Source organism: Dipodomys merriami, unplaced genomic scaffold, assembly GCF_024711535.1.
Source record: "Dipodomys merriami isolate MVZ:Mamm:240054 unplaced genomic scaffold, mDipMer1.0.p SCAF_16, whole genome shotgun sequence".
NCBI classification, from domain to species: Eukaryota; Metazoa; Chordata; class Mammalia; order Rodentia; family Heteromyidae; genus Dipodomys; species Dipodomys merriami.
The window spans coordinates 25,647,998-25,661,183 of NW_027202937.1; the positions used below are offsets into that span (position 1 = coordinate 25,647,998).

Genomic DNA, 13,186 nt, shown 5'->3' on the forward strand with positions numbered 1-13,186 from the left:
GGGGTGTTTGCATCTTTTGCCCATTGTAAATCATGTTGATAGAAACACAAACAGCCTTTCTTTTTCCCTGCTTTCAAACCTTCTGGGTATGTAACCAGAGGTGAGGTGGCTAGATCCTATGGTAATAGTGAGTCACCACCACTACACCTTTCCATAATGGATATCTCATTTTACTTTCCCACCAACAGTGCAGAAGGGATCAAATTTCTTCACATCCTCACTAACACTTGTTATTTTCTGTGTATATGTGTGATAGTAGCCATCCTAATGCATGAGATGAGGTGGTATCATGCTATGGTTTTGATGTTCATTAATCTAGTCCATCCCCAGTGAGGCTGAGCGTCTTTTAGTGTGTTTGCTGGTCACTTGTTTATCTTTTATGTAGAGCAACATTCAAGTTCCTTATCTGCTTTAAATTAGGCTTCTTAGAGGATTTGTTCAGTTATATCAGTTATCTGCCTACTTACCCCTTATTAGATACATGACTTGCAAATATAGTCAGCCTTTGCACATTGATTGTCTTAGATGTGTCCTTTAATGCCCCAATAAACCTTAGAGTTTCGTACTACAGGGATCACAAACATATGGTCTCTTCCGCACTTAGATTTCTGAAAGTTTAAGCACTTCATTTTCTTTTTCATCTGAAATCCTTTATCCACTTGGGATAGCCCCTTCCAAAGGTTGTTTTGGAATCCTGGGCTGACCTGTCTTCATTGTTAAAAGAAAACAACAGCATCCAAGGAAGGTTTCTGCAAATACTTCCATCATGCCATCCCTCTGTAGAAACAGAAACGTTGGAATGTTTATTAAATGATAGTGATGTGCCAGGGACTGTCCTGCATATCTTATATAGAACATGTGCATGAAGTTACCATGTGTTAATTCTTTTTTTTTTTTGAAGTTTTTTTTTATTTTATTTTATTTTATTTTATTTGAGAACATACTGTACAGAGGTGCTACAATTACATGGGCAGGATAATGCATACATTTCTTACCAAGCATTGCAGCCTCCTCCTTTGTTTACCCTTCACCTCCCTTCCCCGCCTCCCCCCTCCCCGCACCCAATTATACCCCCCTCCCCCCACCCAATTATACCCCCCTCCCCCCCCACACCGACATTGTAAAGCTGGTTTTGACATGACATTTTGTACTTCTCATTGTTGCAACAGGTCCACCTGAATCCTTAAACGACTTGTTTGTCCCCATCTCCTCCACCTGTTATACTGACATCAAATATAGTGAAAGCGGGGGTTACACTGTGGGGGAGGGCCATACAAAGCAACAAAGAAATAATCTTATAAATGCGTTAGAAACAAATGCATGAAAGAAACGAAAACATTAAAATACATATTTAAGGGTTCATTTTCCTAACATCACATTATCTGACCTTTTCCGCTTGACTCATACCTATACTAGATATTGCAAATAAGGGAAACCATGGGACCTATGCTTCTTTGGGCCTGGCTTACTTCACTTAATATAATTTTTTCCAAACCTTTCCATTTCCTAACAAATGGGGCAATGTCATTCTTTCTGATGGAGGCATAGAATTCCATTGTGTATATATACCACATTTTCTTGATCCATTCATCTACTGAGGGGCATCTGGGTTGGTTCCATATCTTAGCTATGGTAAATAATGCTGCAATAAACATAGTTGTGCTGGTAGCTTTAGTGTGGTCTTGTTTGTAAACATTTGGGTAAATGCCCAAAAGTGGGATTGCTGGATCATAGGGGAGCTCTATGTGAAGTCTTTTGAGGAACCTCCATACTGCTTTCCAAAGTGGTTGAACAAGGTTACATTCCCACCAACAATGAAGTAAGGTTCCTTTCTGTCCACATCCCCTCCAGCATCTGTTGTTGTTAGAGTTCTTGATTTTTGCTGTTCTAACTGGAGTGAGGTGATATCTCAATGTTGTTTTGATTTGCATTTCTTTTATGGCTAGGGATGTTGAACATTTCTTCATGTGTCTATTGGCCATCCTTCTTTCTTCTTCAGAGAAGCTTCTCTTTAAGTCTTTCGCCCACTTATTTATTGGGCAGTTGTTTCTTTGAGGATTTGTTGTTGGGTGGTTTAATTTTTTGAGTTCCAAGTATATTTTAGATATGAGACCCTTGTCCGTTGTATGGCTAGTAAAGATCTTCTCCCAATCGGTGGGCTTTCTATTGATCTTGCCAGCTATGTCATTTGCCCTGCAGAAGCTCTGCAATCTTATGCAATCCCATTTGTCCAACCTTTCTTTGATTTGTTGTGCTTCCGGGTCTCTATTCAGAAAATTTCGGCCTGAGCCAAGGAGACCTAGGGTTTCTCCTATTCCATCCTGTAATGTTTTCAGAGTGTCTGCTTTGAGTTCAAGGTCTTTGATCCATTTGGAGTTGATTCTGGTGCAGGGTGATATATAAGGATCTAGCTTTAGTTTTCTACATGTAGTTAACCAATTTTGCCAGCACCATTTACTGAAGAGGCTGTCTTTCTTCCATTCTATTGTTTTAGCTTCCTTATCGAAGATTAGATGGCTATAGGTCTGTAGGTTCATTTCTGGGTTTTCAATTCTATTCCATTGGTCCTGAGGTCTGTTCTTATGCCAATACCAAGCTGTTTTGATTACTATGGCTTTATAGTAGAGTTTGAAATTTGGTATTGATATTCCTCCAGCAGTGTTCTTTCCGTTGAGGAGCATTTTTGCTATTCGGGGTCTTTTATTGTTCCATATGAATTCATGTGTTAATTCTTGAGACAGACTTAAGAGGTATATGCTAATTTGGATCCCCATCTCATCGACTCTGCAGCAAGGTCGAATATATTGCTGACGGTAACAAAGCTAATAGGTAGCAGAACTAGGATTTGAACCACCGAAGCTGAATACAAACCATGGCTAATATGATGTCTTCCTCGTATTTTATTTTTTTTTAATTATTTCAAAATTTGGCGGCATCGGCTGGGAAGGGAGGTGAAGGGTAAACAAAGGAGGAGGCTGCAATGCTTGGTAAGAAATGTATGCATTATCCTGCCCATGTAATTGTAGCCCCTCTGTACAGTATGTTCTCAAATAAAATAAAATAATATTAAAAAAAAATTTGGCGGCATCTAATACAGTTGGCTTCCAGAAAAGCTTCATGAAAGTATCATGTCTTTCCTCCTAAAATCCCCTTTTCTTCTCTTGGCTCACAAGAGTTGAGCCTCCACATAAATCTATCCACCCCAATTAATACTCTATTCCTAGGTAAGCGCATCTGCTAAAATCAAGGCCAAGAGTTAGTTAGCCCCAGGCATACCATCTTGGATCAATGAGGCTCTACCTCTGCTCTTCCTCCTCCAACAGGACATGGTAAACTATTTGAAAGTTGTCCCTCACTCTTGGGCACCAAAGCAAGGAGAAAGCATGCAAGTCTCCTTTCTTTGGCTGAGAACCAACAAATGAACCCCACTTACTGTGTTTAATATCTTGGCAAGCCATCCATCTCAGAGAAAGGAAGAATGTGTTCGTGTAGTAACACCTTCTCCTTGGCAAATAAATGATGTATGTTTCGCCTGTCCTTTAACTACTACTGGATTTTAGTGGAGTACAAGTAGAAGCCCTGCCCACCCCCATGGAACAAAATGTCTTAGTAAATTTACTAAGACTCACCTGTGTAGGTACCCGCATTGATCCTGAGGTGGGGAAATGGCTGCCTTGTGTCTGTTGTCTAATCATTGTGACTTGCTCTCCTCAGGGTCATCTGGCTCCACTTTCAGACCGGTACGTGGGTATATCCTTTGTTTGCCACACTCAGCCCCCTGGGAATAGCAGCCTTCTTCTCTCTCAGCTACATCTTGAGTGCCAGCATCTACCTGCTTGGAGAGAAGCTCAACTACTGGAAATGGGGTCAGTGGTCCCTCTTATCCACAAAGCCACTGCTTTCTTACCCTTTCTTCATACCTCCTAGAAACTGAAGGCAATGGTGCTTGATGACTCTGTCCAGAGGACTCAGATAGGTCCTACCAAAGTTGTCAAAGGAAAAGCTTGGGGTACATTGGATTTTTCTCAAGACTGTGTCAAATCGCCTCTCTCCTCCTCAATCAACATCTCATTTAAAACAAAAGCTAAATTGTGTCTAGAGAGCTCAAGATCAAGAGAATAAGATACTGACTGTCCATCGTGTGTGTATGTGTGTGTGTGTGTGTGTGTGTGTGTGCGCATATCCTTTGCCCAAGTGAGGACTTCAGAGACATGAGTTGTAGAGATGTTCCAATTTCCTTTTTGAAGGAAGTGGATCCAAGTTGACCGTCTTAGGAGTGCCAGTGTAGCCGAGTTGCAATCCATCAGACTGCTTCTCAAACTTCATAAACAAATTATCAGATAGAATCACATTGTGCTTGGGATAGAAATTTTCATTGAGCACAGAGTTCTAGGCAATGTTCATATGTCAGCTTTCTTGATCACTTGTAGAAGCATGATGGGTTTTTTTATAATAATAATCCCAGTTTAGGGCTGGGAAGGTGGCTCAGTGGTAGAGTGCTTGCCTTGCATGCATGAGGCCCTGGGTTCGATTCCTCAGCACCACATAAACAAAAAGAAAAAAGCCAGAAGTGGTGCTGTGGCTCAAGTGGTAGAGTGCTAGCCTTGAGCTGAAGAGCTGAGGGACAGTGCCCAGGCCCAGAGTTCAGGCCCCACGACCGGACCTCCCCCCCCACAAAAAAAATCCCAGTTTACTTCATATAAGAGAGAGGATTCCATTTTCCTCCTTGTTGCACCCTTCTTCATCTCACTTCCAAAATATGTCTTTGTTAGAAAAGTAACTACAGGCACCAGAAATTAGGATTAGAAATAGTACCTTCTGCCTATTGCACCAATAGGTATGAAATATAAGCTCATGTGTGCACACTGTTCTGTTTCAGCAGGCTTGGGGCTACAGTGTGCCTCTGAAGAGACCCCGAGATATGGGAGAAGCAAGCATGCAAATTGGATTTGTCACATGCTTTTTGCTCCCAGAGAATTTGGTTAAGAAAAACCTCAAAGGCATTATTCTCTATGAGAATAACCACATACAAATAGAAGGATGGTGATGATAATTGATGCCCTAAATCAGAATTTCACGTCACAGAAAATTATCTAGAAAAAATGCTGATAATGCTGATAGTTTGGATGTGTACCTATCTGTTTTTGGCTCCTTCCTTGAAATTCATGATGCCTTCTCAAATCTATGAGGGGAAGAGGAGAGACGTATGGAAGGAAAGAGAAAGGAACACAGGAAATAGAGAGAGAAAGAAAAAAGGAAGAATGGAAAGAAGGGAAGGAAGGGAGAAAGGAAGGAAGGAAGGAAGGAAGGAAGGAGGGAGGGAGGGAGGGAGGGAGGGAGGGAGGGAGGGAGGGAGGGAGGGAGGGAGGGAGGGAGGGAGGGAAGGAAGGAAGGAAAGAGGGAGGAAAGAAAGAAGGAAGGAAGGAAGGAAGGAAGGAAAGAACAAATGAGGGAAGGATGAAGGAAGGAAGGGAGGAAGAAATGAAAGGAGGAGGGAAGGATGGAAGAAGGGAGGAAGGGAGGGAGGGCACTTCTATGTAGGTATGAAGCAAACTTGTTCCAATAGACAAAAAGCTGACTCTAAGAACTGTAGAATAGAGCATTGGACTAGGAGTTCAGATTACCGCAGGGTGAGGGCATGGTGTACTGGGGAATTGTTGAAGGATAGGCCCAGGTTAGGGTAGGTGATATAAAACAGGAGGAGGACATTGAAATAAAGATCAAGAAAGCTGGAGCGTGGCTTCACCTGGCCACAAAACAGCTGTGCAAACTTATGGCAATTCACTTCAACTCTTCATGGAAGATAACATTTCAGTAGGAAAACCAGTTTGTCTAGGGTAGTCCCAGTTCTGGCCTGCTGTGACCAGAAGCTTAAATGTCGTCATTTGGCCAATCAATTGTAAGGCTCCCTATCTGTGAGCCCATCTCTAGATTTTCTCTTCTGGGTTTGTGGAAACATGCAAGTGGCCAGCTAACTCTATTGTCTCTCTTCCTTCCATAGTCTGAGCAACCTTTGACAGAGTAGAAACTCAAAGGTGAACTTCCAAGGGGCAGTTGGAGATGTTAGCCCTAACATTTATAGGCTGTGGGCCCAAGAAAGCCTCTTAAGGTCTCTGGATTTTCTCTTATCACTGTGGAAACAGTTCTCTTATCCTTTTCCTAGGATGATGGAGGTCCTCAGATGACTTGCTAAGAGTCACATGCCTGAAGCAGAGTCTTTAGTCTCCATTGCTGTAATCTTTTTCTTCTCTAGCAAAATTGCCCCCTTTCTTCTCTGTATGATATTCCCATCTTCCCCTTCAATTTTATGCATAAATTACCAATTTCCCAGCTGAAAGCAATTAAAAGTAATGACTACCTAACTGAATGCAAATGGACAAAGATGGTACATACACTCAAGAACTTACAGTGAAAGAGGAGATTATGCTAAGTGAGCACAGAATCCATTAGAATCTCCATTTCTGAAATCCTGTAACAGACTGTGGCCTGCTTGGGAATAACCAGACAGACACCCAAGTGGTCAAGTTGATCCCTTAAGTGGGCAGGTGCATTCCTAGCAACAGTTCTTGACTAGTTTTATATTATAGAAATTTTAAAGGAGTTTTAGACATGGTTATTCCCAGACCAATCACCTCTCTATCTTTGGAGATGTAGATTTAATGATTATTTTCATTGGTAGCCAGGGTCAGCAGCCACTGTTACAGAGCAGTGGCTAAAGCATGGATGAGCTTCTGAATCATATGAGCATCTTGGAAAGCCTATGGATCTTCTTAAAATACAGATTCTCACAGGGCACTGGTGGCTCACACTTGTAATCCTGGCTGCTCAAAAGGTTGAGATCTAAGGATCATGGTTTGAAACCAGTGCAGACAGGAAAGTCTGTGAGACTCTTATCTCCAATGAACACCAGAAAACTGGAAGTGGCACTTAACCCAAAAGCTCAGGGACAGTGCCTGAGTTCACACCCCAGGAAGTGGTACTGTGGCTCAAGTGGCAGAGCGCTAGCCTTGATCAAAAGGAACTCTATGCCCAGGCATAGAGTTCAAGGACCAGGAGGACTGGCAAAAAAGAAAGAAAGAAAGAAAGAAAGGAAAGAAAGAAAGAAGAAAGAAAGAGAAAGAAAGAAAGGAAGGAAAGAAAGAAAAGAAAGAAAAAAAGAAAGAAAGAAAGAAAGGAAAGAAAACAAACCCCATGATTGACAAAAATAAATAAAAATAATATTCAGTAGATTTCAGGTGTATCTATGGGTTCTGCCTTTGTAAAGTGTTCACAGAGAGGGTGCAAGACTGATGGTCTGAGACTCCATATATCTCAGGATCACAGACTTCTATCAATAGAGACCATTCTAGTGACAGGCATTCCTATGCAGTGTGGTATGCTTCCATAATGTCTGTTGGTTAGAGTGTCAGTGGAGATGGCCACAGTTGCTAAATGTCTACTGACCTCCTCTCCCTGAGTCCTACCCATGTAAATAGAAAAAACAGACAGCAATAAGGGTATTAATAAGAAACGCTAACCAGAATTCAATGGCAACTTGGAAGGTGTGTGATTAAAGTGCTCCAAGGCCCACTGGTGCAGGAATCTGGCTTCATGCATTGGGAAAAGCAAATGCTTTAAGTACTAGGTCATTTTTCAGGATGAGCCACACACCAAGAAAGATTCAATTTCTACTTTTGAAGCAGAGTGAACTAGACCATGGGTGTCTGACAGTAACAGAAGACAAAGCAGCAACAGCAAATTGGTCCACCATGTCTGACCCTGTCCAGGCGTCCCAGGCAGAGTCTTCTCCAGAGGTGGTTATCATTGCCTCCCACCTGAAAGCCAACTCTTGCCACTTAAGTGCTTAATTTACTTCTGTTTCCTTGATGATAGGACAAAAGGATGCGGACAGGTGACACAAGTCCTTCAGAAAGAGACATAAGGCAACAAAAAAAACTATGCCCTTCCAGGCCAAAATGGCAGTGTACCCGAAATGTGAGAGTGGCTAAAGAGACAGTTAGCTCACACAGGACTCATGATTGATTCATGAGTGGCACTTGTTAGAAAACAATCCTTTGTTGAGGCCTTATCCTAAGAAAATAGTCTCTTAAGAACAATTACAAACTAAAAATTACAATCCGACAAAGTGATATTGTGAGGGAACCTTGGGTAGAAAACGCTATAGCTTTCTTTAAACAAAACCAAAAGTTTGTCTTCATGTTATTTATTATAGTACAAGTTTTATGAAAAGAGATTTTATTGTTGAACGTTGCATAGAGGTCTTATGGTCTAGCGCCTTGGTTCCGTCCATGAAGAACTTAGATAAGCCTATCTGTCTTACATATTATCACTAATGTTTCTCAAAATGATTTTATCATGAAGTGATTCCACATAATCATGATTCTACTAGAGCAACAAAAGATATCTCCTTTCACTTTACTCTTCCTAACCTTCTAACTCCCTAAGTTCAAAGAGCATATACTCTGGTTTATTGTTTCTTCTTCTACAAGAATTTCTTCTTCGTACTATTTATTCATGGTGCATTGTTCTAATACCTAAGGCCCTACCCAAAGCTACCTGTCTACCTGTCTAAGGCAGCCCACTAAAACAACAAATATTCTCCACATTTTTTCTTTCAAAGTCTAGCAGTAGCTTTTGTTGTTGTAGATATATATAAGAATAAATCTTTGTGAATACTGTGCTTTTATTTACTACTGAATAATAAAGCATATAATATGTGATATCTATAATGATATCGAATAAAACAATGGCTTCTTTGATATGCCACAGGATAAACAGTAAATGTTTGTCTCAAAATCTCTCCAGTTCTTGGCACATCTGAGGAGAATAAAGAAAATACTAAAAATAAATCACTCATGTATCTAACTCTAGCTGCCAATTAGCAAACTTTCCACTGGGAGAAAAATTCCCTTCAATCAAGAAACATAACAAACCAATTACTACCCAATCAGAGTTTGAAGTCTATTGTGTGAATTTGGTTTAGGTAACATACATGATCTATTTCTAAGTCACAGTTCCCAAGAACTTTAGAAACATAGTCAAAGACAAATTCTGGGGACTCAAAACAGCCTAAGAGTTGCTCAATTCTGTGAGAATTCAAAAATGAGCAGCCACCTCATGATGCCATGTACTAGATGCATAAAGAAAAACATGATCTTTCCTACCATATAAGACTCTCAGGAAAAGAAAAAAGAAAAGGTTGTTCACCACGAAGAGCTGTTTGGGAACAGTGCCCTCCATAGCATGTTGATGAGTATCTGAGCATTTCATCTCTATAATAAAACACCTGAGGCAGCATTTTACAAGGCAATATGTTTTACTTACCTCATAGTATTGGTGGTAGAAGTGCAAGATTGCATGGCCCCACTGGTTTGGTTTCTAATGAAGGTAGCAGATCATGGCATTTTGTGGTGGAAGTGTAGGAACCAGCAACTGATTATATCTCAAATCAGGAGATGGATGGTCTAAGTGGGGCCAGATTCAACAAGGCCCATAATAACCAACTTTGAAGGACATGATGCAACATCCTAAAAACCTCCCAGTAGGCTCCACCTCCACAACCTTCCACCACCTCCCAAGAGTGCCATGCTGTGACCAAGATGTTAATTACAATATACTCTTGTGGAGGAACATTCAAACCACATCCAGGCCACTGCAGTGATGACACAATCATTTTTTTTTAACCATTCTACCTAGCTGACTGGATCAAGATGGAAGAAGACTGATGAAGCAGGAGAAGGCTCTTTCCCAACAGTACATTATACCATCACTTCAGCTTCTCTTCAAGCCTTTGTTTTCTACTATGCTTTCTATGTAGAGAAGGGAATCTCTGATTCTTGGAAGTGAGGGAAGAGGTTATGATTACAGTTGGACTCGGGTCTGGTGGCTGGTAAACACCATGGATAAAGAGTTTCAGGAGCCCTCAGAGGAAACTGCAGAAGAAACAGAATGGAGAAGTTTATATTAAATAAACCCATGTATGTGAGAGAAACAGCTTGTTATTTAATTGACAAGTCATTAAAGACTCAAAGTAAACACTGCAGAAGAGAGAAATACCTAGATGGTGGTACTGACATAGAGAAGACTTAATGGGTAGGTATTCACCTATCACACCTAAGCTAGAAGCATAAATGAATGTGAAGCAATGTGAAGCTTGCTAGGCTGGATTAATACTAAGGCTTATCTGGAGACACTAACAGGCTGGGTTGATGAACAGTAGAAGAAGAGGGAGTTCTGACTTTAAAGGTGTTGGCAGGGATGGATATGAGGGCTGTGTGATCAGAAGATGGTGGTATGAGAAAATCAAAGTGAAGAGACAAAGTAGAACATCAAGTCACTATGACTTCTGAGATGGGAAGCATCAGAAAAATAAAATGAGAAGAATATACTATGTTTATTGTTGAGAACAGAATTGGTACAGATATCAGGGGCTTAAGGGTGCATCCAGGCAGGAAGTAGGAGTATGAGATTGCAACAAGGTTACCAGACCCAAACTCTCGGGTCTCTCATTCATTCCCACCATGAAGGAGAACACACACTGAGTTGAGAAAGGCTTTAAAGTTCGCAGTATTTGGCAAACTTCACAGAAAGATAATGAGTTAATGAAACTTTATCATTTTTAAAGCTTATGCAAAGGTGTATGATCATTAAATATGGAAGTACAAACTTGGCGGAATGGAAGTTATGCTATAAATTTAACACCATAATTTCAGTAGACGATTACTCCTATAATAGCTTGCCCGAAACACATCCATATATCAGTATTTCTCCAACTGAGGTTGGTGTAGATTGATTTGGTGAGAGTACAGAGAATGATCCCAATTAGTCAACATCCATCCTTCTATTTACTCTCTCATTTGGCATTGTGCCTTTATCTGAGAAGTCTCAGTGTCTGTCTATATATGCATGAGGACTGCAAACACTGCGAAGTTCACAGCGTTCAGAATGTAATCTGGAGAGGGACTTGAAGGCAATCAACTCAGGGCTAACCATGCGCTAAGCGGAGCATCCCCTGTCCTCACAGGGTGAGGATTGTTTCCCAGAACTCTTCTCTCCTTGGGAAAAAAAAAGAGTATCTTTTATTTCCACTGCCTCTCAGGGAGAATCTGCACCAAAAAAAAATACCTGTTAGATAGGATGTGGTAGCACATACCCATTATCCTACCTACTCAGGAAGGTAGAGGGAGAAAAGATTGCAAGCACTGGCAAAGTTAGTGTGCCCCTGTCACAAAAAGAAAAGCAAATTGAGACGAACAGTCTAAAGGTGTGGTCCAAATGGTAGAATGCCAGCTTAGTATAAGCCAGACCCTAAGTTTAATTCCAGTACTGGAAGGAAAAAAAAAGAAGAAGAAGGAAAAATGAAAAACTATATACTAACAAGAAATCTGAGATGGCTTTCTGTTCTTATTTGTACAGGTGGCATGATGCAGCCATGGATGAAGAAGAAGTGACTGTACACCACTAAGAGCCAAGGAGGAAGAGAAAACTAGAATCTTTAATCTCTTAAGAACCAATATTATCTCTATTGCTGAGGGGTGGAAGGTAGATAAGTAGAAAGGGCAGAGAGTGGCCTTTAACTAATACAGGGTTATAATGGTAACTTCACTAGAAGGAAGATTTTTGGAAAGGTGGAATGCATGGTCTAGAAACAACTCCTGCTGTCTCAGCATTTGTATCTTTATATGACCTCTACCAGGAATGTTCTCTTGAACAAATATGGATATTGAAATGCCTATGAACTTGGCATGATAGTAAGTTTTAGAGGAGGATGGAGGAATTAGAATCATCGAAATAGTTCACCTTCCAGAAGATGATGGAGAGGACCAGATAGCAGTCATGGGGGTCTTAATGCAGACCTGACTCCTGCTTCCCAGATTTCCTAACTCCAAGATCTAAGCCATTGCCCAGTATTTCCAGTTCTCTAAAAATACATGTTTTAGTAAGCCAGTTTTTTTATGTCTATTCCTTTTCTTGCTTTAGAAATGTAAAGAAATGAATACTATTCAAGTTGTCTGTCCACCTGGTACAATTACAAATTAATCAGTACAAGGTGCAAACAGTTTCTAACAAATCCTGGGAAGTTTCTCGCAGAGCAAATATTTGTGGTTTGATACAAACATTGAACATAATGACATTATCAAAATCTTTCCCACTCAAATACTAATTCTGGCTAGGCCAGAATTATTGGCTCTAGCCTGTAATCCTTACGACTCAAGAGACTGAGACCTGAGGATCATGGTTTAAAGCCAGCCCAAGCAGGAAAGTCTATGAGAATTTATGTCCAACTGATCACCAAAAAGGCCTAGAGCTATGGCTCAACTGGTAAAGCACTATGCTTGAGCACAAAAGGTCAGGGACAGTACTCAGGCCCTGACTTCAAGCCCCAAAATGGGCACAAAAACAAACAACAAATAGTAATTCTACAGTGAGTGTTGTACATTATATTTGATAAAGAATCTGAACGGAAAGTGATATAATTTTGATGCTCCTGAGATTACTATGGTACAAGTTACTTGGCTGAGAAAGTATATAGTTTTACAAACTGATGCTCAGGTGATTAACAAAAACTCATGAACCTACTGTCCATTTTCTAAGTGGCTTACTCCAAGACTTTATTTATAGGCCTATTTTTAAAAAACACAAATGGGCCAATGACTAGTGGCAGGAAAACATGACTGAGCCTCTAATGTGTCACTACTATACTTGTGGGTTGGGGTGTAGATACTATGGTGAATTTTAATTGGATCTAACATTATGCAGGAGAAATTTGGTTAAAATGAACGCCAAGAGCAATCTTGGAAGGTTCAGGAAAGGGATAGCATATTCCAACATGACATGTTCCAAGGTAGAGCAGATGTTACCAGACCTGCTCAGCCCTATTCCTCCCCCACTAACAGGAAGATAGGAGCACTCGGTCTCTTTTGGCTTGAGCTGGGAACACCTCCCTTGCTTTCTCACACCTGCTGCAGCTCTTAACACCTGGCCTCAGCAGAAGCCCTGAAGTAATTGTCACAGAGGAAGTTCCCCAGATGTGAAGCCCATAGGGGATCACCCACATTTCCCACACCCTGAAGATGATGAGGGCCACATACTTCTCAGCTGCATCTTATACACTTGGCTGAGATGATCCTGTTGTTTTATACGTGTGGCTTTACTCTCCCACGGACCAAATTTAACCTTGATTGCC

The 13,186-nt window shown here is 40.9% G+C and overlaps 1 protein-coding gene across 1 annotated transcript in view; it reads left to right on the forward strand.

Moving 5' to 3' along the window:
* The window catches only part of Adtrp (androgen dependent TFPI regulating protein), a 63,203-nt gene extending 51,239 nt beyond the window's left edge, over nt 1-11,964 (forward strand). The window contains exons 6-7 of the mRNA XM_070024562.1: nt 3,715-3,866; nt 11,416-11,964. Coding sequence (XP_069880663.1) covers nt 3,715-3,866; nt 11,416-11,450 — 187 coding nt within the window. The 3' untranslated portion in view covers nt 11,451-11,964. The remainder of the gene's footprint in view (nt 1-3,714; nt 3,867-11,415) is intronic.
* The last annotated feature ends 1,222 nt before the right edge of the window (nt 11,965-13,186 follow it).